General features: G+C 38.1%; 3 protein-coding genes across 3 annotated transcripts; 2 read left to right on the top strand and 1 right to left on the bottom strand.

The window, feature by feature from the left end:
- The first annotated feature begins 5,659 nt into the window (after window positions 1–5,659).
- mrpl51 (mitochondrial ribosomal protein L51) lies at window positions 5,660–8,467 on the top strand. Its single transcript, XM_037786227.1, has 4 exons — window positions 5,660–5,845; window positions 6,027–6,122; window positions 7,610–7,717; window positions 8,024–8,467. Exons 2-4 carry the CDS (start codon window positions 6,032–6,034, stop codon window positions 8,218–8,220), a joined length of 396 nt encoding a protein of 131 aa, XP_037642155.1. The 5' UTR covers window positions 5,660–5,845; window positions 6,027–6,031; the 3' UTR covers window positions 8,221–8,467.
- A 3,304-nt stretch (window positions 8,468–11,771) lies between these two features.
- zgc:92912 (uncharacterized protein LOC436805 homolog) lies at window positions 11,772–17,953 on the top strand. Its single transcript, XM_037784712.1, has 5 exons — window positions 11,772–12,543; window positions 13,648–13,783; window positions 14,093–14,251; window positions 14,695–14,746; window positions 15,961–17,953. Coding segments are annotated over exons 1-5 (366 nt in total). The 5' UTR covers window positions 11,772–12,541; the 3' UTR covers window positions 15,978–17,953.
- A 213-nt stretch (window positions 17,954–18,166) lies between these two features.
- On the bottom strand, window positions 18,167–24,900 carry tapbpl (TAP binding protein like). The gene is made up of 8 exons (XM_037784711.1): window positions 24,536–24,900; window positions 22,911–23,123; window positions 22,554–22,823; window positions 22,246–22,446; window positions 20,639–20,806; window positions 20,461–20,561; window positions 19,692–19,917; window positions 18,167–18,693 (listed from the first exon to the last, which is right to left on the bottom strand). Exons 1-8 carry the CDS (start codon window positions 24,585–24,587, stop codon window positions 18,626–18,628), a joined length of 1,299 nt encoding a protein of 432 aa, XP_037640639.1. The 5' UTR covers window positions 24,588–24,900; the 3' UTR covers window positions 18,167–18,625.
- Between the last annotated feature and the right edge of the window lie 1,407 nt (window positions 24,901–26,307).

The raw sequence follows: 26,307 nt of genomic DNA, 5'->3' as shown, positions 1-26,307 counted from the left end.
GCTGAGAATTTTTTAAAATTGTGTTAAGTCAGCATTTTATTCAGCGCTGTGAAGCTGAAGCCGGAAACATGATTGTATCTGTGATGCAAAAACTAAGAGCATGATAAATCTTTCTTTCTGAATTGTGGTGAAAATTATGACGTGGTGAAAAAAACTGCCTCCTAATCTTTTAACTTCTATTTTTTACTGCATTTTTCTTGCAGCATAATCTATTTTAAATTAAAGTTGCAGACACACTGCACAATTTACAATAAGAGAGCAACTCTTCTCTGCACAGGCTATTTCGGGGTGGCTGTGTCAAAGTTGAATGGAATCTAATGTTTAATAATGTTTTGTCTGTTTTAAATTTCCAACCTCACTGACGCCTTAGTAATAATGAAATTAAGCCAATGAGCAGTTTTGCTGCGCTTGTTTCTTTGAAAATGACAAAATATTCCACTCAGCTCTTAACAACAGTAAGACTGAAAGTATCAGTCTGTGTGTGCGTGTGTGCACGTAATATATGAAGAGAGAGACAGTAAACAACAGCCTGGGTGTCTGCAGGTTTTCATGTTTTCATTTCAGCTAAGTGTTTAACAACTGATCTCACTGATTAAAAGTGAGATATTATTTGTTGGAGCTCCTCTCTGCAGCTGCTGCCCTCCACGACTGATCACTTAATCATTTTGCACTTTTAGCCATGTACTGGCCTCCTTTTGTTTCTGCTCCCCAGCCATCCCATCTATCTACAATCCATGGCTCATTCACCTCCCCATCCGGCTGGGTCAGCTGCACCCGTCTGGTCCATAAACATCACACATGTTGAAGGAAGAATCTCCACGCTGTACCAAAAACTCCTGGACACCATGACCTTTGGTCCCTGACCCGTGAGCCCGATGCCACTGCTCCCTGTCCTGCTGTCGGGCCTGTTGAAGCTGCCTCCCCTCCACAGTCTGGTGCCACTGCTCACTGTCCTGCTGCTGATCCTCGACATGCACAACTTCCCTCCTCTGGTCTGCAGAGGCCCACTGTCGCCTCGGATCCCCCCAGCAGCCATACCTGGGCACTCCTCCCGCACAAAGGCCATACCCAACTTTACACCAGCGCCACGGTGAGCTCCTGCCTGCCTCTGTCCACACGTCTCCATCCACTCATGGGTGACCTCTGACCTCTGAAACACTCAAACGTGACTTCAACAAACGCCTTGAACAACTTCACAAAATTAAGTAAATACAACAAAATGTAAATTAAATTAACAAGTAGATATTAATTAAACATAAGTGCCTTTTTTCAAGGCAATCAGTTCCCTAGATTTTTAAGTAAGTAAGATCAACTTACAACAACAACAACAACAACAACAGGTTTTACAGTGTATAATTACACTGCTGTGTTGAATACTCTTTTCCGATTGGTCAATCACGGCGTTCTGCGGTCTGCAATTTCTTTATAGCAGACCCTTTCTATGGGCGCGGTTCTGATGTCGAACTCTGGCAAAATATTGATTTCTTAAGTAAGCAGCCGTGTAATAAGCGCGATAATGTACAGCTAGCGGGTCATTATAGTGAAAGAATCCCCTTCAGGGCGATGAGAGACCTCGGCCTGTCGGGGTTTCTTTCACAACAATGACCGGCTCGCTGTACATTATCCTTTACGTATGATACAATATACTATAAAAAGGCATAGAATAGTATGTCAAAAAGAGTCATAAAAAAGTTATAGTATAGTATGTCGTAAAAAAGCTATAGTATAGCATATCGCAAAATAGAAAAAAGTCACAGTTTAGTATGTCAAAAAGAATTCATAGTATAGTATGTTGAAAAATGTCATGAAAACAATCCATAATATAGTATGTCCAAAAAAATTCATAGTATAGTATGTCGAAGAATTTCATGAAAAAAAGTCAAAGTATAGTATGTAGAAAGATTTCATGAAAAAAGTCATAGTATAATATGTCGAAGAATTTCATGAAAAAAGTCATTGTATAGTATGTCGAAAAATTTCATGAAAAAAGTCAAAATAGTTTGTCGAAAAATTTCATGAAGAAACGTCAGAGTATAGTTTGATGAAAAAAGTGTAAAATGACTTTTTTTTGACATATACTATGACTTTTTTCCCTTTTTTCAACATAATATACTTTTACTTTTTTGTTGACATGTCATATATTGACTATTGTGGTAGATGTCTGGTTGGAGTACGATCCTTATGTGACACACTGAGTTTTGAATCTCACTCCACTGTCGGGCACCGGGCATCGATGTGAGGGTGGGGATCGAACTCTGCTCTGCCACAGCCAGAACCTGGAACTTAACAGCCAAGCCACCAATGCCACATGCACTTGGGACTGGTCTCTTCATATATTTGACTTCGTCATTAGAAGTTAGACCTGAAAACAGATTGTGTCACATAAGGATCAAACCCACAACCTCCAGTACTCCAACCAGCCATCTACCTCAGTGAGCTATTTCACAAGTCATTATATGGCATGTCAACAAAACAGTACAAAAAAGTCAAAGTATAGTATGTCGAAAAAAGTGAAAAAAAAGTCATAGTATAGTATTTAGAAAAAAAGTCATAGTATGGTATGTCGAAAAAAAAACTATGATATAGTATGTCGGAAAAAAGTCATAGTATAGTATATAAAAAAAAATTGAAAGTCATAGTATAGTATGTTGAAAAAAGTGAAAAAAAGTCATAGTATAGTTTGTCAAAATATTGTTTTAAAAGTCGTAGTATAGTATGTCGAAAAATTAAAAAGTCATAGTATAGTTTGTTGAAAAAAAGTCATAGCATACTCTGTTGAAAGTTTTTAAAAAAAAATCATAGTATAGTTTTGTTGAACATTTTTAAAAAAGTCATAGTATACTATTTTGAAAAAAAAGTAATCGTATAGTCTGTCGAAATTTTTTTAAAAAAGTCATAGTATAGTATGTTGAAATGTTTTCAAAAAGTCATAGTATATTTTGTCAAACAAAAGCTATAGTATAGCGTGTTGAATAAAATAAAAAAGTCATAATATATTATGTTGAAAAAAAGTCATAGGATCGTATGTCAAAATTAAAAAAAAAAAAGTCATAGTATAGTATGTCGAAAAACATCATAGTATATTATGTCAAATTTTTAGTAACAAAAAGTCATAGTACAGTACTGTATGTTGGGAAAAAAGCCATAGTATAGTATGTCAAAAAAAAAATTCATAGTATAGAAAAAAATAATAATAATACAAAAATAAAATAGTCATAGTCATGTATGTCGATAAAAAGATATAATATAGCATGTCGCAAAAAATAAAAAGTAATATTATAATATGTCGAAAAAAGTCATACTATAGTATTTCGAAAACATTTTTAAAAAGTCATAGTATAGTATGACAAAAAAAAGCTTTTAGTATGTCGAAAAATAAAAAAGTCAAAGTATAGTATGTCGAAGAAAATAAAAAAAGTCATAGTATAGTATGTTGAAGAAAATAAAAAAAGTCATAGTATAGTATGTTGAAGAAAATAAAAAAAGTCATAGTATAGTATGTTGAAGAAAATAAAAAAAGTCATAGTAAGAAATGTTGAAAAAAGTCATAGTATAGTATGTCAAAAAAATAAAAAAGTAATAATATAGTATGTCAATAACAAGATATAGTATAGCATGTCGCAAAATAAAAAAAGTCATAATATAGTATGTAAAAAAAAAAGTCATAGTATAGTCTGTCAAAATGTTTTTTTAAAATGTTGTAGTATAGTGATGTCGAAAAAGTCATAGTATAGTATGTTGAACGAAATAAAAAACAGTCATAGTCATGTATGTTGAAAAAAAGTCATAGTATAATATGTCAGAAAAAAATATCAGAGTATTGTACGTAAAAAAAAATCATATTATAGCATGTCTAAAACAAATTTAAAAGTCAAAGTATAATATGTCAAAAAAACAATAAAGTATAGTATGTCGAAAAAAGTCATAGTATATTATGTTGAATTTTTTATTTAAAAAGTCATAGTACAGTATGTTGGGAAAAAAGCCATTGTACTGTATGTCGAAATATATTTTTTAAAGATGTCATAGTATAGTATGTCGAAAAAAATAAAAAAGTCATATGCATCGATAAAAAGTCATACTATAGTGGCATTGATAACTCTGCTTCGAGTATTAACGGCATTAGAGAGATATAATCCTCATGAATGAAATCAAACCCTTCTGAGACAGAAAAAAACTCCTTACAAGGTAGGAGCTGCAATCAGATTTTGGCAGGTGACAACTGTATTTTATGGGTTGTAATGGTCCTTTAAAGGAATTTCAGCATGTAAAAAGGACTGAGTGGACTATAATCTGTCAGATGTAATCCTCATGAATAAAATAAAAAAATTTACTGGATCACTGAAATGAAGAGTCATAATTGCAAAAGAGACATTTTCTTTATGTTATATATAATCCATCTGTAAATCATGTTCATAATAAGCTGAAATGTATCAGAGCTGCAGAGGAGTTTTTCCCTGTCAGCAGCTGATCTTTTCCAGCTCTATATGTGTGTGTGTTATTCCTTGTCAGCTATATATATATATGTGTATATACTACATTTCAAGTATAAAGATCCCTCACAAAAAGACTTCAACTCAAATATAAAAAATACTTTTGTGTTATTTTTTCCTCCAAAATCTACCGAACAAAAAATTCCATGTTCAGTCAATCGATGTTGTCCTCCTGTACCGATACCTCCCTCTGCTGGATGAAAAACAGGTGCAAAAACTGTCAAAACGATTGTTGTTGCGCTGCTCTAACGACAATAAGGGAACTATGCAGCACTGTAATAAACCCTGAATCTGTCAAGCATGTTCTTATAGAGTGCAGCAGATATGACAAAGAAAGAAGGGAATTGCTATCAGGAGTAGATGATGGAAATATTACAATGGGGAATCTGCTAGGAAAGAAATCTAAGAAAGTACACAATCTTTTAATTAATTACTTAAGGGCAACAGGAATAATGGAGAGAATTAAATTATTAGTAGTATTGTTATTATTTTATTTTAGTTAGTTATTATTATTATTGATAATAATAATAATAATAATAATAATAATAATAATAATAATAACTAAAATAAATAAATAAATAAAATAAATAAAATAAAATAAATTAAATAAATTAAATAAATAAATAATAATAATAATAATAATAATAATAATAATAATAATAATAATAATAACTAAAATAAATAAAATACTAAAATAAATAAAAAGTCAAACAAAATAATAATAATAATATTAATAATGATAAATAAAATAAATAAAATAAATAAAATAAACAAAATAAATAAAATAAATAAAATAAATTAAATAAATTAAATAAATAAATCATAATAATAATAATAATAATAATAATAATAACTAAAATAAATAAAATACTAAAATAAATAAAAAGTCAAACAAAATAATAATAATAATATTAATAATGATAAATAAAATAACTAAAATAACTAAAATAAATAAAATAAACAAAATAAATAAAATAAATAAAATAAATAAAATAAATAAAATAAATAAAATAAATAAAATAAAATAAAATAATTATTTTTTATTTATTTTTTTCCTGCCAATCTCCTGCTCCACACTCCAGTAGTCCAGTAGGTGGCGGTAACGCACCTCTAAGCTGGTTTACCTACCGCCAATAAACACCAAAGAAGAAGAAGAAGGACAGTACTGTACCGGCGCTATGCATTGTGGGCCTGTAGATGAGTAAGATGGAGGCGTCCAGTAACAGCACGCTGAGTTAAAGCCTCAATAACATTCATTTAATAGTCTTATATATATCCGCACAGTTTATGCTCCGCTGTCATAATAACGACAGATTTCAGTGGCACCAGATCGCAGCTGCACGTGGAGACTGGTAATGTTTATAGTGCTGTGTTTAATGAAGCTATCTAAAGTTAAGGGTCAAAGTGAGGATACATGGAGAGCTCTAGTTGTGTTTGATAGATAAACATTAGATACTACGTGTAGAACAGCCTCTTGACCTGAGTAAACTCAACACCTCTCATGTGAAGCTGACAGTTGTTGTGTTGTTGTAGAGGACATGTCTGTGCTGGGAGGATTACTGAGAGCTGGAGGGTCCCTCTGTCAGTCTGCTGGGACTCTGCTGCACACAGCCAGGACCTTCTCTACTGGTGAGGAGTCATGATGCTGCTCATACTGGAGCTTCATGTGTTGTGTGTCTCTGTGTCTGTACTGAAGAAACAGTATTACTTTTATATATTTTTTGTTAACAGTGTGTGCCTTTGTCAGTTATTTTGATGACACTGCATGACCATTAATTACATGATAATTGCCCCCTAGGTCTCACAGCATATCAAGAAACAGACCTCACATGGATCACAAACTAGTACAGTTTAGGGATCGACCGATATGTTTTTTTCAGGACCGATACCGATTATTAGTAATCAAGGAGACCGATAACCGATATTTTGAACCGATATACATTTGCAGTAAAAATAAAAATCTTGGTGTCAAAAATGGGAATAACACAAAACTTCATTGAAATGCATTAAAGCATATGTTTAATTAAAAAATAACTTTTCAACATTATTGTAAAACAAAAAGTGCAGGGAGCTCCCAGCTTCTTATAGAGTTAACTGAAAGTTTTAATGAATAAATAAACAATATCTTTCTGAAGTTTTATAAAGTGTAAAGGCTTTAGAGGCTGATCAGAGCCAAAGTAACGCAATTATAAATTAATTAATTTTATCGGTTAAAAAAAATGTCGATACCGATACTCGGCAAAATGCTGAATATCGGCCAATAATATCAGCCAGGCCGATACTCGGTCGATTCTTAGTACAATTACACCATAATTAAAAAGGTGTGGAGGACAGTAAACTAATAAATCACCCAAGGCCAATTTTCTTAAATTTGCTTCTTTGTAAATATTTTCTCAGAGCATTAATATATTAATATAGCAGCAGAGGTGCATGATCAACGCTGAAAAACAATCAATAAACGGAAGTACAGGAAGTATGCTGCTCTGAAACACACACATCTTCTCTTTATATGAATATGATAACTTAGAATCATTTATATTGTTTATAGTAGATTATCAGTGTGTTTTCTGCCAGATTCGCTCAAAACACGAAGAGAAAATAAACCAGACCACGAAACTATCGATAAAGCAGGCAGCACTTCTCCGAAAATCTTGCCGCTTCTGCGTCCACTGTGAACCGGCGTGGAGACAATAGATGTGCTCTGAATATCGAATTTAGCACCTTTTATTGAGTTAGTTAGGTCTGCAAATAAACATTATCATTTAATCTGTTGATTTTTTTTTTTGTCAAATAAACAATTGATAGATTAAAATCATTACGATTCCCTGAGCCCCGAGGTGATGTTTTCAAATTGATTGTTTTATCTGAATAACAGTCTAATAGCCAAATATTTCCAGTTTTCTGTGATTAAAAAACAAACAAACAGCAAAACCTCATATTTGAGAAGAATATTTAGCATTTTTGCTTGATAAATGACTAAGACGATTGATCCATTTAAAAAAAAAATATTATAATATTAACTAATAAATATCATTTAGTAATTGTTACAGAACTAAATGTATATTCACAAAAGGTAAGCTACTGAATGCTGACGTGAAATAATGTGTTTTCTTCAGGTACGTGCTGTCAGATCAGGATGCATGCCATCCCTCAGCTAAAGAAGGTGGACAGGTGGACTGAGAAGAGGAGCATGTATGGAGTTTATGATAACATAGGCATCTTAGGTAAGTGTCCCCGACCAGTTAAAGCCCGTCTGAGACTGTGGAATTTGTTTATGTCGGTTTAGTTGACGGTCTCAGCACGTAATAAAACTGTTAGGATGTACTATGCATCTATGGATTCAGATGTGAGTGATTAAGTTTGCTTGTTAGTGTTGGAGAACCACAGTACCAAAGTCGTGTGTCATGATTTCAGTTACTAGACTTAATTTTCCTAAAAAAGGCTGGATTGAGCATCAGTGAGTGTGCGTACAGTCTTACTACACTCTCATTCTCGCTGAGGTTCCTGATCTCCTTACTTTGTGTCTGCAGGGGACTTTAAAGCTCATCCCAAAGACCTCATCGTGGCTCCCTGCTGGCTGAAGGCTTTCAAAGGCAACGAACTGCAGCGTCTAGTTAGAAAGAAGAAGATGGTGGGAGACCGAATGATGACTCTGGACAAACACAACTTGGAGAAGAGGATCAAATTCCTCTACAGACGCTACAACCGCACTGGCAAACTCCGCTAACGTTGAACAAACCATACTGGCAAATACATCTGACCAGCCAATACGGACTGATGGGAGTCTAGCTGTGTGATTTCATGCTGTCTAATGTTGTATGTTGTTTCTAAGTTATCATTCATATAAAGAGAAGATTTGTGTTTCAGAGCAGCATACTTCCTGTACTTCTGTTTATTGATTGTTTTTGGTCCTATTAACTACTGATTTTCCTGACAAACACAAAATACATGATATAAAAACCTAAAAGTGGACTTGAAAAGACGGCTTATTTTATTCCAGTTTATTTATTCAGTGAGACAATTTTCCGCATGCTGCTATAAGAGCCATCCCTCTCCCAGGAAGACCTTCCACAATGTTTTAGAACCTGGCTGCAGGGATTTGACCCATTCAGCCACAAGAGCATCAGTGAGGTCAGGCTCTGATGTTGGGTGATGAGGCCTCTGAGGCTCCCAGTTGGCGTTCATCCCAAAGGTGCTGGATGGAGGTTGAGGTCAGGGCTCTGTACCGACCAGTCAAGTTCTTTGATACAAAACTATGAAAGCCATTGCTTTTCGGACCTACTGTCATGTTGAAGAGTCTTCTCCAAAGATAAATCTAACTGGTCATGAGAGGATAAAAACAGATAGGAGGAGGAAGAAAAATTCATGCACCTGCTACATATTTGACTTATTTCTAAACTTTGCATTTTTACTGTGAAAGACTGAATAGTTATAGCTCATAGACATGACACTTGTGATAAAAATGCTTTGATCTAAAAGATCACAAATCAAAAATGTTGGGACACTTATCTAAATTGTATGCTGTAGCATTAAGATTTTCCTTATATGAAACCTCCCCAAAAGATGAAAAACAGCCCCACATCCACACTACACAAACGTATGTAGACAAGGGTGTCCATCTACTTTTGACCAGATAGTATATCTGATGTTTTTCTTTCCTTGAAGATGGAAACATTTTAGTATGTTTCATTCCTCCAACGGCCCTTTTGTCCTGGGACTTTTCCTGAGACTTCACTCCTCTCACTTCTCTTAAATATGAGAGTTGAGACTCAAAATGTAAAAAGAGATGGTGGTTATCGGCTCAACTAAGAATTGAACAAGAGCAATTGCAAAAGGAAATGTTGAACAGGAGGAGGGAATCGGGAGAAACAGTTGAGTCAACACCAAGTTTCCTGTCAGCTAAACTGGCAGAAAAGAATATGATTTATATGCATGCATTATATGTAACCCCGTGGACTACATTAAGAGTCTCCCTCATTCTCCTTCTGCACTATAGAGCTGGGTTTTCCTTTGAAATTGTTCCATGCAAATGTCAATACAATTTTTTTTACCTTACTTTGAGACATATAAACATGTTTTTTTTACAGACTTAAAAGAACTTTCCCTGAATAAAATAGTTTAAAATTGTCAATTCAAATCAGTAACTATCCAATCAAAAAACTAAACAAGATTACAAATCTGACCATTCAATAGGGACAGAGTGAACAGAATAGAAAAGATTACATTTAATATTCAAGTTGTTTGGATTATTTCCCCAAAATGTTCTTCTTTCATTTTTCTTTTAGCAACAAAATAGTTTAAAGTTAAAACAGACCTCATATACAGTAGTTACCTTGACATCTTTAGATTGGAGGAGATGCAGTGAATGAAACTCAACTTTTAGCTGTGTTATTTAAGAAGCTTCTGCATTGGTACACCAGTTAAAGCTTGAGGACCAGAGATGAGAGCCGATTTCCACTTAGTTAGTTGACTGACAGATTTAACGGCTAAAAGGCAGATGAAAAAGTAAACAAAGATACTGTAATATCTTAATCAAATCAAGGCTCATCACTTACTCAAATAATACATCTGGTGCACAGTCAACTGGAGAAGGTAGAGGATTTCAAATGCAGACCAACATGCTGCAGCAAATAAAGGGAGAGACAGTTTCCAGCCCAATCACAACTCAAAACCCGCCCAATTCAATAACAACCAGCCCAAATCATAACCATGCCAGAAACCAACATTAAACCACAACACATGCAATAGAAAACAAAACAAATCATAACCATACAATGCTTCATATCTGCAGCAAATAACCAATGATAAAATGTTAGATAAATGGGCTATAAGCAACCCACAAAGAGTGCACAAATTCCCATGCCAATGTCAAAGATGATGACACCAATGTAAGTACATCCTCCTTTATCCCTAACGACGATTGAATACAACTCATGTCAGTCAAATATTTCTCAAATTAAATGAGTCAATAATATGAGTGAGTGGGCACAATAAAGTTTACTGAATTTAGTATCTGTGTTTTTGACCATAAAAGCTTGTTAATAATATTGCTTTCACAATATTTTCAAAACCCTGCCACATGTTGACAACATCAGCTCAAATTTCATCTACCAGCCCAACGCTGTTTTTCACTGCCCAACTTAATCAAAATTAGCCCAATTGGGCAGAAACCAGCCCAATCTGGCGACACTGAGCACGGCCTGATTAAGGCTTCTTATCAGTTCAGGTGTGGCCTGAGAGGTTGAGGTTAAGTCCCGCCCCCCTAGAACTGGGCAGGAAGGAGAATTTTCTACATGCTGCATGTACCACCTTTCAGAAATGTCAACTTCTCTACATGTGAGGGAGATAATCAACCTGTTTCCTGCTACTCTTCCTTCCCTTGCTCATAAAGTTTTATATCCAGTTCATGCAACAACAGCCTGTGACGTCGGTGTTTCCTCACTGACCACAGTGAATTTGTGATTCTGTCCACCTGGAAGTTAGTGCTGAAACGATCAATCAAGTGACAGGAAATTGGAACTGGAAATCATTTTTTTTATAGCTGATTACTAGTTTAAGTCATTATGCAAAAATACTGACATTTGGTGATTTTCCTCTCGTAGTTAATTTAATATATTTGGGGTTTGGACTTTTGGTTTAACAAAAGAAGCAGTTTGAAGACAAGCTGTGAAATTTTAAATTGTTTTCACTACTCTGACATTTTATTGACAAAAAATGTTATCAAACAATCAACAAATTAATCGATGATGAAAATGTACTTAATTTACTTAGTGGGTTATTAACTTACGTAGTCAGTTAGTTATATAAACTGGGGGGAAAAAAGTTCGGAAACTTGTGTTTGGTTGATTATTTCTCTTTTGTTAGAATGCTAATTGGCATTGTATTTTACATCGTTGGAAAGCCTGTTTATTTACCTTCCACCCTCTGTGTTGTGTTTTTATCGATAGGTCCATTTATCTTTTTTATTCTTTTTATTTTAAATTGTGTAATGTAAAAAAAAAAAAAACTGTAAGGATACTCTAATGTTAGTAATTAAAAGAGTGGTGGAGACAGAAATGGTAAATGAATGCTATTCCAAAGTGTACTTCATGCGACCCCTGCATGAGTTGGTGCCCCACTTTGGCCCCCCAGTCAGAGAGCTGTGGACACGCCACTGCTCTCTGAAAGCATCTCCAGTGTACCGCAGTGTCGTCCTGCCGCCCTATCCGACACAGAGAGCTGCAGTACTGCAAAGTGTGAGGGGGGAGAGAGAGAGAGAGAGAGACAGAGGGGAGAGGAGGGGGAGGGGGGTACCGCACTGTCGTTACGATCCAAGTGAAGCAGGAGGAGGAGGAGAGACGCATTATTGCAGCACAGAGCCACAGCACTTTACCGCACTTCACCACAAGACGCGCATCCGACAGTTAGGTGGGGGGGCGACAGAAATCAAAAAAGACAGACATTTCTCATGACTGGACTTTTTTTTTTGAATTTTTTTTCCATCTCTTAATTTTGCACGGCATTTGTGCCAGTGAGCTTTTTAGAAGAGAGCAACTCAAACAACCAGCCAATCAGTGCTGCATCTCCGTCCTCAGCATCCAGGGGGAGACTCACTCGGAGGAGCTGCAGCTGCACGCAGGGATATAATAAAACATCCGTGGATTTCTCTTTGGATGGATTATAATCTAGAAGTACTTTTCTCGTCCTTCCTGCTCTCCAGTGCAGTCTCACAGTGAATTATCACCCGGCCCGTTCATACAGTGTATATCTCGGTGTATTGCGGTACTTTTGCAGACGACTCTCTGTATAAATGCATCGCTAGGAGATTCTCCTCCACTGCGCAAAGACCCTTTACGCACTTTACTAATTGAAAATTTGGTCTTTGGTTTGGACCACTTCCTAGGCATTTTTTGTCTTGTTTTTTTTTTCTCTCTGTGATCTTACTGTTTTTTTTCTCGTGTTGTACTTGAGACCCTCCCTCTCCACCTCTCAGCCCTCCTCACCCTCCTCTTCATCCTCCTCTTCCTCCTCCTGCTGCCCGTGAGTCAGTTCAAACAGCTGCAGAGAAGATGTGAGTATTAATGCGGTCTTTTCTGCTGCGCTCTTTACGCAATAGCAATATCTCTTCAGTAACTGTTCTGGATCAAATGAGCATGCATATTCAAACTGGTATTGCATGTGTTTATTCCATGGTGGGTTGGTTGGAAACTGAACTGATTTCTTTCAGCTTGATGGGTTTTAGCTGACGCAAGTGAAATTTCCTGTCACACCATCACTAAATTATGTATTCATGGGGTTGACTGCTGTTCCACTGTTTATAAAGCCTTATAGGTGGAATTGAATTGAGTTTTTTTTGTGATCAATTTTTTTAATTGGTATTTAAGCTTAATTATGTAGGGGTGGGGTTACAAATTGATAGATCACCATTAGAGTAAAATAATATAATCACAAATGTTCATGTACTAATCAATAGAAAATTGGCAAGTAGCTACAGAAAAAGAAAAAAACAAACAAACAGGAAGAAGAAAAAATTGATTTTTTTTTAAAGATAATTTTACACCACAGATTTAAAAAATAAATGTGTTAACACAGCATGTTGTGGGTCAGAGATTGAGGTCAAATTAGTGATGGTTCATATAAGACATTCTGGTTCCTTATCTGCTCTTTTTTTTTGTCCTGCAGTGTTAGTGATTTAAACTGTCCATCAGCTTGTGTCTGCTCAGTTTTAAAACCACCTCTTCCCACTGCTGGATTAACCCGTTCCCCTTTTCTGCAAATCACCCTCCAGTTTTTACCCTTTTTCTTCTCCATCCCACTCAACTCTCTGTAATCCATCACAACAACTCCTCTTTCTCTCTATCCCAGCCAGGACTTTCTGTTTCTTGCTTCCCATCTGCAGCCTATATTTTACTTTCATCCCACTGCATCTTTCAAATCCCTAACCCTTCACATCCTATTTTCTGCATTCCTCCCCCTACATGCCCAGTCTCCCATGCATAATATGCAGTTTTTTTGCCATGTGGTGGATTTACCCCTCCTCCATAACTGGCAAAGTAGCGTCCTTTTTTTTTTTTATTAGCCCTTTTCCTATTAGATTAAAATGAAGTGCTCTCTAATGCATCAGTAATACCAAATGGTCCCCTTTCCTCCTCCTCCTCCTCGTGCTCCTCCTCAGGTCAGCCCCAGATGCCGCCCCAGGAGGAGCCCCCGGTGCTCCAGGAGCCCCTGGTCCAGATGGAGCCCCAGGCGGTGGACCACCCAACACCTCCAGCAACCGAAGGCTACAGCAGACACAGGCCCAAGTCGAGGAGGTGAGCTGGACCAGGCCAGACTAGGACTCTGGGCCAGAGTTTGATTTTTACATGCAATGCGTCAAAATGAAAGAACTTACTGTATATGCACAGTGCTTATACTGGACCAGAGACAAACAAGCATGTAAAAATGCTTTGTTGTTGTTGCTCTTATGTTCACTGGAAAGGTCTCTGGTGGATTGCGACTACTTATTTTACTCTCATTTATGATATTTCGCTTCCTTTCTTTTAACCACACTTGTCATCCTCTTTGTCTCTCCCCTCCACCGCTGCCAAATGCTGTCTCATCCTCGCCGCCGCGTGGCCTAGGTGGTGGATATCATGCGGGTGAATGTAGACAAGGTTTTGGAAAGGGACCAGAAGCTTTCAGAGCTGGATGACAGAGCGGACGCTCTCCAAGCCGGAGCCTCCCAGTTTGAAAGCTGCGCAGCTAAGCTAAAGAACAAGTACTGGTGGAAGAACTGCAAGGTGGGCACTTAAGTGTGGCTCCATTAAACAGATTGTTGTTACTGAAAGAAACTCACAATGTAATCAGAGTCTGAATTGACAACATGCGTATTTGTATGTGGTGCAAAGAGATATAATGTGAATAGGACCCTCAGCTCTTTTATTTTAAAGCATTGAACATCTGTTCACGCTGAGGTGCGCTGAGGCGAACACACAATGTGTGTCGTGGGGATCCTGCTCTCCACACATTAATCTGTTAATGAGCTGCTGTGGAAGACTGAGCAGATGCTTTGGGCAAAAGAGTCTGTTATTGTAGAGTTTTCACTACAGACTCTATAAATTAATAAATAAATACTAAAGTGTGTTAAATGTTTCGTTTTGTTGTTTCTTTTCTGTTTGCAGGCCTTGAACTCCACACAGTTACAGTTCCCATTATAGTAAATGTTATCGTTTTCTCCTTTCAGATGATGATCATGATGGGTATCATCGGAGTCATTGTGGTTGGAATAATATTCTGTAAGTAGCATCTTGATACTAATACAATATTGTCGGGCCGCAACTAACGATTATTTTCATTGATGATTAATCTGTCGATTATTTTCTCCATTAATCGAGTAGTTGTTTGGTCTATAAAATGTCAGAAAATGGTGAAAAGTGTCGATCAGTGTTTCCCAAAGCCCAAGATGACGTCCTCAAATGTCTTGTTTTATCCACAACTCAAAGATATTCAGTTTACTGTCATAGAGGAGTAAAGAAACCAGAAGATATTCTCATTTAAGAAGCTGGAATCAGAGAATTTTTACTTAAAAAAATTACTCAAACCGATCAATCGATTATCAAAATAGTTGGTGATTAATTTAATAGTTGATAACTAATCAATTAATCGTTGCAGCTCTACATTATTGATAGGTCTATAGATAGGTAGGATGATTTAAAGGCTTTAAAGGCTGAAAAGCAGATGATTATTATTAAAGACACAGTATGTAGGATTTAGTGACATCTAGAGGTTGCAGATTGCAACCAATTGAATACCTCTCTGCTCACTCCCTTTCCAAACGCGTCAGAGACTTCTGGTAAACCTTCAAGTAACTTAAAAACGTGAAAGGCTCTCTCTAGAGCCAGTGTTTGGTTTGTCCGTTCTGGGCTGCTGTAGAAACATGACGGAGCTACATGGTGGCCTCCGTGAAGAGGACCAGCTCCCTATATAGATATGAAGGGCTCATTCTAAGCTAACGAAAACACAACAAATCTTAATTTCAGGTGATTATACACTAATGAAAACATAGTTATGAATATTAGATTACATTTCTGCTAATACTGTGGATCCCCGAAATGTTACAAACTGTTCCTTTAAGTGTTTTTCTCTCAGCAGCAGAGGAACAGATATATGAAGAAAAGGATCCTCTGTTGCTCAGTCTGTCAGTATACAGTAGTTGATGTACTTGTGCTATTCATTTTACAGAAAATTAATATAGAGAGACAGAACCAACATATTTGTATTCGTGCCCTAATAAGCCCATGTCTGGCCTGCTTACGTCTGCTCTGATCTGTCATTGTTCATGACGTCCAATTACAGTAAATAATGGTTATAATACTAATTTTACCAGTAAAAACAAACCTGTATAAGAAGAAGAGCTCAGCTGACTGTTGTCTCCTTGTTTTGTCTGAAGTGGTATATTGCCAGATCCATTAGACTAATGGCTTCCTCTCCCTCTCTCCTTCATCTGCAGTGTACTTCTTCTACTGAGCTCAGCCCATCAATACAGATGGATATGGACTTGAGAATATGAGAGGGAAGAGAAAAAAAAAAAGATACCCAAGCGCCACTCCTCCCCTTTTACCCGTCCTCTCCTTCCTCTCTTCACACAGTCTTCCATTAAACCATCTTGCACTTATTACATGACAGTAGTGTTTATAGGTGTCTCCGCTCTCTCTGTCCCCCTCTCCCTCCTTCCTTGTTGCTTTCTTCCACTGTTTTGGCGTTAAGTCTCACTCACTTCTCTCCTGTGTCTGCACCTCATGTATTATTGAAGGACGCAGCAGGCGGAGTGAAAGAGGAAGAGAGGAAGGGAAGGAGGGAGAGAGTAAAAATTCTTGTGACACGGGAACACACGGAGAACCTCTGAACGGAGCTACGGGGGGAAATGTACAATGTACAGATGGTGAATGTGTGCAGGGAGAGTTTGCAGTCCTTTCTACCCCGGATACGCCAAAGCTTCTTCATATTACCTTTTTTGAGAGTCCTACATTTGTAAGTTGATACTGACATGCCTAACTAACACACTCCTTCTCTCACAACTGCTACCGTCATTGCTAATTACTAACACAAGATCACGTTAGATTAATATTAGGAGCATTTTTGTTGTGTGTGTGTGTGTGTGTGTAATTGTGATCCAAAGCATTGTAGCCAATAGCTTCCCCCCCCCCTCGAGTTTAGCTGATAGGCTTTTATTAGTAACTTTTTTCCTTTCCTGCCTAACTTTCTGCAACGTTCAGTAACGACAATGAGAGAAAGACATTTGAAAAAGGGGAAAGAGACTGTGTGAGAGTATAGGGAAAGGAAGAAGAGATTCAGGGAAAAGTAGAAAGCATTGTATAAATGAGACAAACTCTTGGACTGATAAGCAATTATTGATAAAGTATAAAGTATAACTATGCTTGGTGCTTGGTTTTTGCACCACAGGTAGAAGCATAGTACAGGTAGTAGTTCTGCTTAGTGGTACAGTGATATGCACAGCAAGACAAACTGACAAGCAGCCACTAACAGACAATCTACTGTACACATGAACCGACCCAGGGGAAGGAATCCTAACTCTGACTTGGACAGAGTCGCAGCCATAGACAGATGAATGTGTAGAGTCACATTAAATTAAAACAAAACCAACAAAACAAGTACAACTTATTTTGGAAGTTGTGCAGACAAAGCGGTTGTTAAATTGTTGTTTAAGTTGAAAGAGAAAGGACATGATTTAGAAACCCAGAGCCACCCGGCCGTCCCGTCCCGTCCCCCGTCCCCCGTCCCCCGTCCCCCGTCCCCCCCCGTCACTCACATAAAAACAGATTCACCTGCAGTAAATGCAAAATGAGTTTGTTTCTAACTTGCATGGCAAACCGTGTCCATAGTTTTGCCTATTTGTGTGATCTGTGTATCTGCCATTTCTGAATCTAACTGCCGATTGTACATTTTCTTTTGTTAGTGGTTTAAATGACCTGTGTATAATGTCTTTCTGATCTGATAATTACTGCTTATGCAATGCAATGATGCTCAAGAGTTTGCCAAATTTGATTAATATCATTTGCTTTTGAGAGAAAAATTATATTCAGAGACTGCAAACAACTGCTACTATAGTGAACTGTTAAAATCATGTAGTATTGTATGGATAGAACAAATAGTGCACACATGTCAGATTATGCTCCTGAAAATGTGCTTATGAATTCTTTCAGGTTTTTTGGGGGGTTGTTGGATGGAAAAGAAAAGCTAAGATTCCTCTCTTCGCATTGATTTTGAGAGTTGATCAAATTAAGATGCATAATTGTAGCAGTTAGTTATAATTATCTGATGATATTGTGCAGCAATATTGTTAGGTAATTACCACATGAGATATGAGAACATGTTTTGTGATTTACAACCTGAAAATGCAGTAAGATGATGCAACTGGATTTGCGAAAACAAATGCATGCTTACCACTTTTGCTGATGCCAATAAATAAATCATCAACTGAACTGAGTGCTGACCTTTGTTATATTCTCTCAACATATTGAGCCAATTTAGACCTTGTTAGAAAATGTTTTTCCGCAATCTTCTCTACTTCAAGTGATGTCAGCTTTCTTATTACAATACACAGATTTTTTATTTGTCTACGAGAGTTTCAGTTTCCAGATGTAATACAAGAAATGTACTGATATTGATAATGTCAAATACCTCTAACAATGTTGCTGAGTCACAACATCCTTTATTGTGAAAAGTAAATTACAAAATGAATAACAGTAGCAATATCACGCACAAAAACAAGCCATAAAAACAGAGGCTACATTTAAAAGAAGAGTACCAAATGAAAATAGTGCAACAGAAAAAGCCTCTCCAAAAGATAAAGTATAACCTCTTCACATCCAGAACTTCTGTGGGTAATTCATGTGCGACAAAAAAATGTTTTTTGTTGGAAAGTATAGTTTAATTCAAGGTTTGTTGCAGGCAAATTTGTAAAGCAAATTCATTATACAGCTAGATAATAAAATAATTTTTTTTTCGGTTCAGCAGAAGCCTAGAGGAGTTAAAAGAACCGGTGATGGCTTCTCATGAAATCACTAATAACTTACAAACTCACAAATGACACAAACGCAGTCTCTCTGGGCTCAGTTTAAAGTCGGGATTAATAATTAATATATCCTACGATCTTAGCTCATGACCTGGTAGAAGAAGAGCACGGTGATGATCAGGAAGCCCAGAACCAGCCAATAGGAACCTGTAGAGTGAAAGACACAGAGAACAGTGAAGTCAAGACAAGACAAGTCAGTTGATTTATATAGCATTGTTTAAAAACAATCCGCGGTTGACCAAAGGTCCGCAAAAAGGAAAAAGGCAGAAATTGACAAATGACAAAAGGACAAAATCACATACTGATATATCTAACACACACCCAAAGCCAGAGAATATAAGTGGGTTTTTAGCCTGGATTTGAAACATTCAATGGCACCGGGTGATCAAACATGTTCAGGGAGGCGATTCCACAACGTGGCCCGGCCACAAACCACTATCAGGGATGGAAAGCAGCAGTTTATCTGATGACCTCAGTGTTCTAGGAGGACAGCAGGGATGTAAAAGGTCACTGACATACTCTGGAGCTAACCTGTTCAAAGCTTTACAAGCGAAAAGTAAAATCTTGTGGTCAACTCTAAATTTCACTGGTAACCAATCAGAGTAATGTGGCACGATTTTCTTGATTTTGTTAGCAGACGTGTGGCCGCATTTTGCACCAGCTGAAGGCGTTCCATAGTCGTCTGACTGACTCCAAAATATAGTGCATTGCAATAATCCAAGCGAGAAGAAATAAAAGCATGAATTATTGTCTCGAAATCTCTAAAAGAAAAAATGTGCTTGACCTTGCTTAAAACTCTAAAATGGTAAAAAGATAACTTAACAACAGCATTTATTTGTTTATGAAATTTAAAATCGAGGTCAAATAAAATACCAAGATCCTTAGCGCAAGGTTTGACGTAACCAGAGTGGTCACAAGCTACATTTAAGGATTTTTATACAGGGTTGACATTAAGCACATGATACAGTGCACAGTATGTAACGCAAATCAACAATTTCAAGGGTTTCATATTCAAAATAAACTTTTTTTTTATTGCTCTGTTTGTTCAGCAACAGAGCATGGTTCCCAAATGTCAAATGTCATGTTTCCCAAAATGTCCCTTTAAAAATATAAAGATAAACAACATCACAGTTACACATTAATACCTGGTTCTGGACTTTCTACCACCAGAGTGACGGAGAGAGGAGCATCCAGGGCTGGGTGAGACACCCTGCAGGTGATTTTAGTCCCAGGGGCGACACTGGAGGGCACAGTGAGGTGAGATGACAGAGAATAAGACCCGTCACCATGCTGTCGATGGCTGGACAGAGAGCCTTGATTTGGAAGCACTTTGGGCTCTGTGTCTGTAGGAGAGAGGGACAACCACTCCATCTGAAAGGAAGAAGGAAGCAGACAATTATGACCTGTGAATCAATCAATCAATACAAATGTATTAGTATAGCACCTTTTATACATATATATCTTTTAATTCTAACAATCATACATACTTAATAGGTTTCTTTTTTGAAAAATTCAGTGTTTTCTTCTCCCTGACGCTCGGCCACTGTTCTATAAGCTCTTTGGTTGTTTTAACTGTGAACCTTTCTAATGCAGGACGACGTTGTTTAGCAGAGAGGGAAGGCTCTGTGAATATAGCTTGTGTTCAGGTCTTCACCGTGCCCTAATAATAATCCAAACTTTAAAAACAACAATTTCATTATGTTTTTTTCGCAGAAATTAATGAAATCCTGAGATTTAAGCCAACTGCATATTAAAAAAAAAGTTTTATTACACTCCTTAAAATCAAGAAGGCCTCACGACCCCTTGTGAAACTTTGGCGGCCCCTAGTGGGGGTCGGGGCCCCCAGGTTGGGAACCAGTGACATCGAACATGTGCTGGTTAACAGCTACATCTAAGATCACGCTAGTTACAGACCTGAACATCCAGTGGGTAGTATTTAGTGCAGTGGCAGCTCAGCGTCTGGGGCGATGCTGTCAAAACCAACCTCTCCTCTGAGAGCGAAACATCAGGTGGTTCTGAAACAAAGAGAAACTGTTGAGTTGAAAGACATTCAGTGGATTTTTCTGAATTGGGAGATTAGCGTGAAACTTACGAATAACATGGAGTTGAATGACCTGCTGGGCGTGGAACAGGCCAACACTGACGGTACAGATGTACGTCCCCTCATCCGAAGTCTTCAGTTTGGTCAGAGTCACAGAGGCGTTACCTTCACCAACAACCTGGGAGGCATCCACGCTTGATCCCTTCCTTTCTGCATGAACTGACGACAGAAAATTAAACAGAAATTTACAAAACAATCTCATCTCAAGATCCTCTTACTTGCTTGTTCTGGAGCTTTTGACCATACTAAGACAGGAATTTCTTGACAGAAACCGATGAGAATAGAAATCCTAATTACAAACATATTAAAATCAAATAAACAGTATTCATGTTAAACTGTATGTCTGTATTTGTCTCAGTTACCTCATCCATGTAGTAGGTTTTGTGGTTTGACAGCTAATTTCATGATGTAATATCATGATAATTTATGTAAAACATTTGAAATTAAACAATTTTAAATGTTTTTTTACTTATTCTGCTGCATTTACTTCGTGTTAGACCAATGGTTAACATGTCTATATACCCCAACAACGTATCCTCATACAACAGTTCATATGATACCGTATGAAAAAATAAATAAAACCCATTTAGTTAATTTTGGCGTATCAGCGGCATGTTATCAATACATAATCGGATGACGGACATTACAATCTGAAAGTGAAAGTGTCTGCTCCGTACGGAATCTCAGCACAGAGTAGCAGGAGTCAGATTTCACACACAGGACCAGAGAGAGTTGACAGACGATGGCGGAGGATTTGGTGAAGAAGCGAAAAGCGAAAGCGCTTGATTTGTCAATATTTCAGATTTAAACCCAACACTATAAGGGAACCATAACGTTAATGAGGCAATTGCCGTACGGAAGATGGAGCGGGCACAGCCAGTGTGCGTGGCGGAGCGGCGTCGGGTGGAAACTTTTTCATCTTTTCTTGTAGAATGTCCGGTGTAAGCGGTAACACCGGTGTTGTCACGAGTTTATTAACCGGTGGGAAAATTTCCTCACCGTCACATCCCTACTTGAGGCAACAAATCTACTTAGTTTGATGGTTTGGGCTAAAATAACTTTGGAAATGATTTAACTTAAGTACGGAAGTTACATTACGTGACAAATAAATCAACGCTGATGTCTCTTTCACACGGGGTACAAACACCCTCCTGGGCGAAAGTCTGTCGTTTTTTGACCCACCCATCCACCCCGACCTCCTACCTACTGTATGCGGTGTTCGTTGTTTGTTTCATACAAATATATAACAATTACAGCGCATTACTTTTCGTAGGTATAGCGACAAATGTTGTATGAGAACAGCCTGACCCCAAATATGTAGAGTTAAAGTTTATTTTGGTTTAATGTCAAAACAGCCACTTGGCAAGACTCCTTTTGAGATTGTGAAATTTGCCAACATTGTCCTCAAAGCCTCACTATAAATTAGCATTTAGAGTCCATTTGCATTTATTTATTCATGAACTTCCATGCCACTGAAGCCACTAATGTACCATCTTCAACATCATCAGTGCTGTCACTCTCAGAGCTGCAAGAAGCCGCCCTGACCTAAAGACCCTGGATAAACCAGAAGAGGGCACACCTGTTCAAACAGCACTCACCCACTGTGCTCCCTTCTGCCTCATCCAGCCTCGTCTTCATTTCAAGCACTTTCCCCCCTTTCCCCTTGTGTTGCAGTCGCCATTCAACGGCCACTTCCTGCGCTAAAGGTATCTCCTGCTGCTTGAAGCCACAGTTGAGGAGAACATCGCTTCTCAGATGGGCAGATACAGACTTTATGTTGGAAAACACCAAGAATATCACTGAGGGACAGAAAGCAAACACAACAGCAGAGGAAAACATTAGTGAGAACGATAATATGAACCATTCAATGAAAAGATTAAACGGGATATTAAACTCTGGATCTCACCCTCAGTCAGAAGAGTTCCCGACTGGCCAAGAGGCAGGCCCAGTTTGTTTTGTATGAGAGTTGACTGGTCCTTCTCCACCGCCAAAGTCTGCAGAATCAACGCAGTGCTGAACTCAACTCCCTCCACATTAATAGAAACCATGAAATAAGCTGGTTCTGAACTTTCTTGGGATCCATGAGGTGAGTAACGGCTTATTTCGCACGTCACCTCCTGCTCATTGCAGTCGGCGTGGAGCAACACATGTGCATCAGGGATCTCAGGTGACGACACTGACACAGAGGGATGATAGAAGATGTTCAACACAAGGTAGTGCTTATATTAAACCAAACTTTCTATGTAGAGAAGGCAGGGCGAACCTGTGACTTCTAACAGGATGGCATCTGGGTCAGGGATCGAAGGCGGCAAAAACGGAGTGAGTGTTTCGAGTGATTCGTCAGGAGCCACTGCGACGTCTCTTAAGACAAGAGTGGCTGGAGTCCGTGTGAATTGTGTGCCACCTCCCATTCCACCAAGTCCGACTCCCTCCTCCACCAGCGTGCAGTCAAGTACCACATCTGCAACCCCGTCAGCTGAGAAACAAGGGCAAGGTTTAAAAAAAAAATCTAAGATAAAGAAAAGACTACTATCAAAAGGGACTGTTTGTAACTTCTTACACAAATTAATCAATCTGGGTCGGTGTCCCATGCACGCTCGCGTGTGGCTACGCTGCTCAGACTCAGACTCCAACACAAACTACCCGGAAGCACTAAAACCGCAAAGTTGTATCTAGTGAAGCCCGTCTTGCAAAAATATGCGCGCTCACGTGTGGCCGGAGTCTCTGCTCCTCTGCCTGCTTGCCTTCACTCACACACCGCGCGTGTTCTCGCTGTCTCGCTCCACCTCTACACGTGCATGCGCGCACACTACATACTGCAGAAGATTTAGTTTAGCTCTGAGTATATCTAGTAAATGTACAGTGGACGTTCGTGCAGAAATAAATGCTGCAGCTCCTCCAGACCAACAGAGGTGTCCCATGTCTTGTGAAGTGACGGGGCTCCGCAGCCAGAAACGTTATCGTCTCTGACCGGGTGCCGGTGTCTCCCTGTGGGCGCAGTCGGGAGACGATAATATTTCTCTTCCTGCTTCAGCCCCGGCACCGACCCGCATTTCCTGCTTCAGCCCCGGAGGCTGAAGCAGGAAAAGCCAACACTAGGATCAGCCCCAATTCATGGAGAGACCTTCGTCTGGTCAGCTAACATTACTGCCAAGCAGCTGAAATATAGAGTGATATTGTGGTTTTAGCTGACGTGTGTCGCCTCACTGTTTTGAGCGATGCTCGTTCAGGTATATTTAGAGCGAGCACAAGCGCGAGCCCGACGCTGACTTTCGTTGACTTAACGGCCACAGGTGTCGCTGTTAACAAGCAATTCTGAAAGTTACAAATAGTCCCTTTAACAAGCATTTCTGATTCTTACAAACAGTCCCTTTAAGAAAAAATCTGATTATTTTTTTTGAAATTATTATTATTTTTAATTTTAGTTTGTTTAGTTGTGTTAAACCTAAAATAAATTGTTGATTACCTGAGACTTTAACAAACTGCTCCATTTAAATCTTATTAAATATTCATTAATTTACTGAAAACGTTTTTCTTCATATATGTTGAACTGTTAACATACATTTAGACAAATTATGTACTTAGAGCATAGACTGTATAGCCTAAAATATAGGTTAGACTAGATCAGAAGTTAATTTGATTCAATTAATACCAGGAAGTGTACAAAATGAACACTGTATTTTACCAATAATTACACGGTTCTTTCCAGGAAGTGTCCCAGGAATTCACACAGACGAAATAAGCTCTATAAGACATTGTGAATACTTCTCTAAAAAAGTGTAGCCTACCACTGAGCTCCACAATCTGAAGGTCAATTTATTTTTACTGCGTTTCTATCCAACATCATTCAGAGCTGTATCAACATGAACACGATTATACTGCTCTTACCACAAACGCACGTCAGGAAGTATCCAAACAAAAGCACTTCAATCATCATCATGGCGTCTCGTTTCTGTGCTTTTATAAGAATTAAAGTTTAAAAGCTAACGTTGATTTGCTGCAACAACAAGATAAAAGTGAAACAATGTGCTGCAAAAGCACAAAAGCACTTTCACTTTTGATTTCAACAGCTAACAACAGCTCATTGCATCTCTACAGAGTATTTTACAGCCTTTCTTTCATCCTATATCCATAATGTACAATAGCTGTACAGCAGTTAACAGGCTTTAAAATAATTTGATAGTAAACTATTGAGGTAGTGCGGGAGCTGTCTCGCTGTCGGGCGCATGCGCAGTGAAGGAGAGAGAGCGTGAACCTGAGCAGACAGGATCCTCCAATGAGAGAGCAGTACAGGGCAGGTCATCATGGGTGACTATGGACACAAGATGGTTTTTAAGTTTTAATGTGTCAATCTCGAAGATTTTCATGAAATAAATGTCTTTTAAAGCTGCAGTAGGCAGAGTTTTTTTGGCATCATTGGGCAAAAAATTCCATAACAACCTTTCAGCATATTGTAATTCAAGTGTTCTGAGAGAAAACTAGACTTCTGCACCTCCTCATGGCTCTGTTTTCAGGCTTTAAAAAATCTAGCCCATGACGGGAGACTTTGGCCAATCAGAGGTCATTTCAGAGAGCGAGAGCGTTCCTATTGGCTGTGCTCCGGCTGGTGGGCGGTGCTTGGTATTTCCTCAAGTGATCTCAACATGGCTGCCGGGTCACAAACTTTTCTCATTTTACAGTTAAACAGTACACTACAAGATGTTTCTGAAAACATTTGAGTAGAGTATTAGTCATTACAGTAGCAGCGCTACCCAGTTTGACTGTTTGATCAGAGTTTGTAAGTGATTGACAGCTGCCCAGCTCGGCTCTGACTGGTTGTTTTCCTCCGGTTCATCATCAGAAATGTTTAAAGTACATGTGAAAGACAACTGACAGAGGCAAAGGGGCGATAAATTATAATATTCAAGTTAGTTCATGATATCGATCCTTACGAATTAGGAGGACCTTAACAGCTTGCCACCCATTACGGTCACTGATGTGTTTTGGCATTAGTGAACACCTGTCAGCAGTTCAAAATATGTAAATCTTTGGAGGCCAATGTCCAATTTACAAACGGGTAGGTATATGACCTTCAAATCTACAAGCCAAATGCAAACTACACATCATCCGGACAAAGATAAGTTAGCTAATGTTATGCTAGTGGAATACTTATGCAGTGTTTTGTTACCTTTTGACACTTGCGATAAACAGCCAGCAAAAGGCACTTTCACCCTTTGTCCTTCAAAAATGGCCGACTTGCTGTCGGTGACGTCACATTCCCATTCCCTACTGCAATATGTACACATCTGCAGTATTATGAAATGGGTGTCTGTGGTAACATTCCCGGAAAAATACTGTTGTATACACACACGAAAATCTAACTATGTATGACATTATAGCTAACCAACAGTCAAAAAAAATAATAATTGTTTGACTTTGTTAGGATAATAACATTATAGATAGCAATATTAGCTCGCTAGCTAGCTTGAACTCTTCACTATAAGCAAGGTGATGTGTGTGTTATGTAACATTTATGTTGCAATTAAAGTAACCCCGGTTTCCCCTATGTATGTTGTGTGACTATCCAGAAATATTGTATATTGTATATAGAATAGTAGGCTCCTGAGATATTTACCTCAGGATTGGGTGGAGACTAAACCAGAGTTAGAAAAAGAGTAAAT

The sequence above is a fragment of the Sebastes umbrosus genome, chromosome 11 (assembly GCF_015220745.1).
Source record: "Sebastes umbrosus isolate fSebUmb1 chromosome 11, fSebUmb1.pri, whole genome shotgun sequence".
Lineage (NCBI taxonomy): Eukaryota > Metazoa > Chordata > Actinopteri > Perciformes > Sebastidae > Sebastes > Sebastes umbrosus.
The sequence above is the reverse complement of the archived record's forward strand: the minus strand, read 5'-3'. Positions and strand labels throughout refer to the sequence as shown.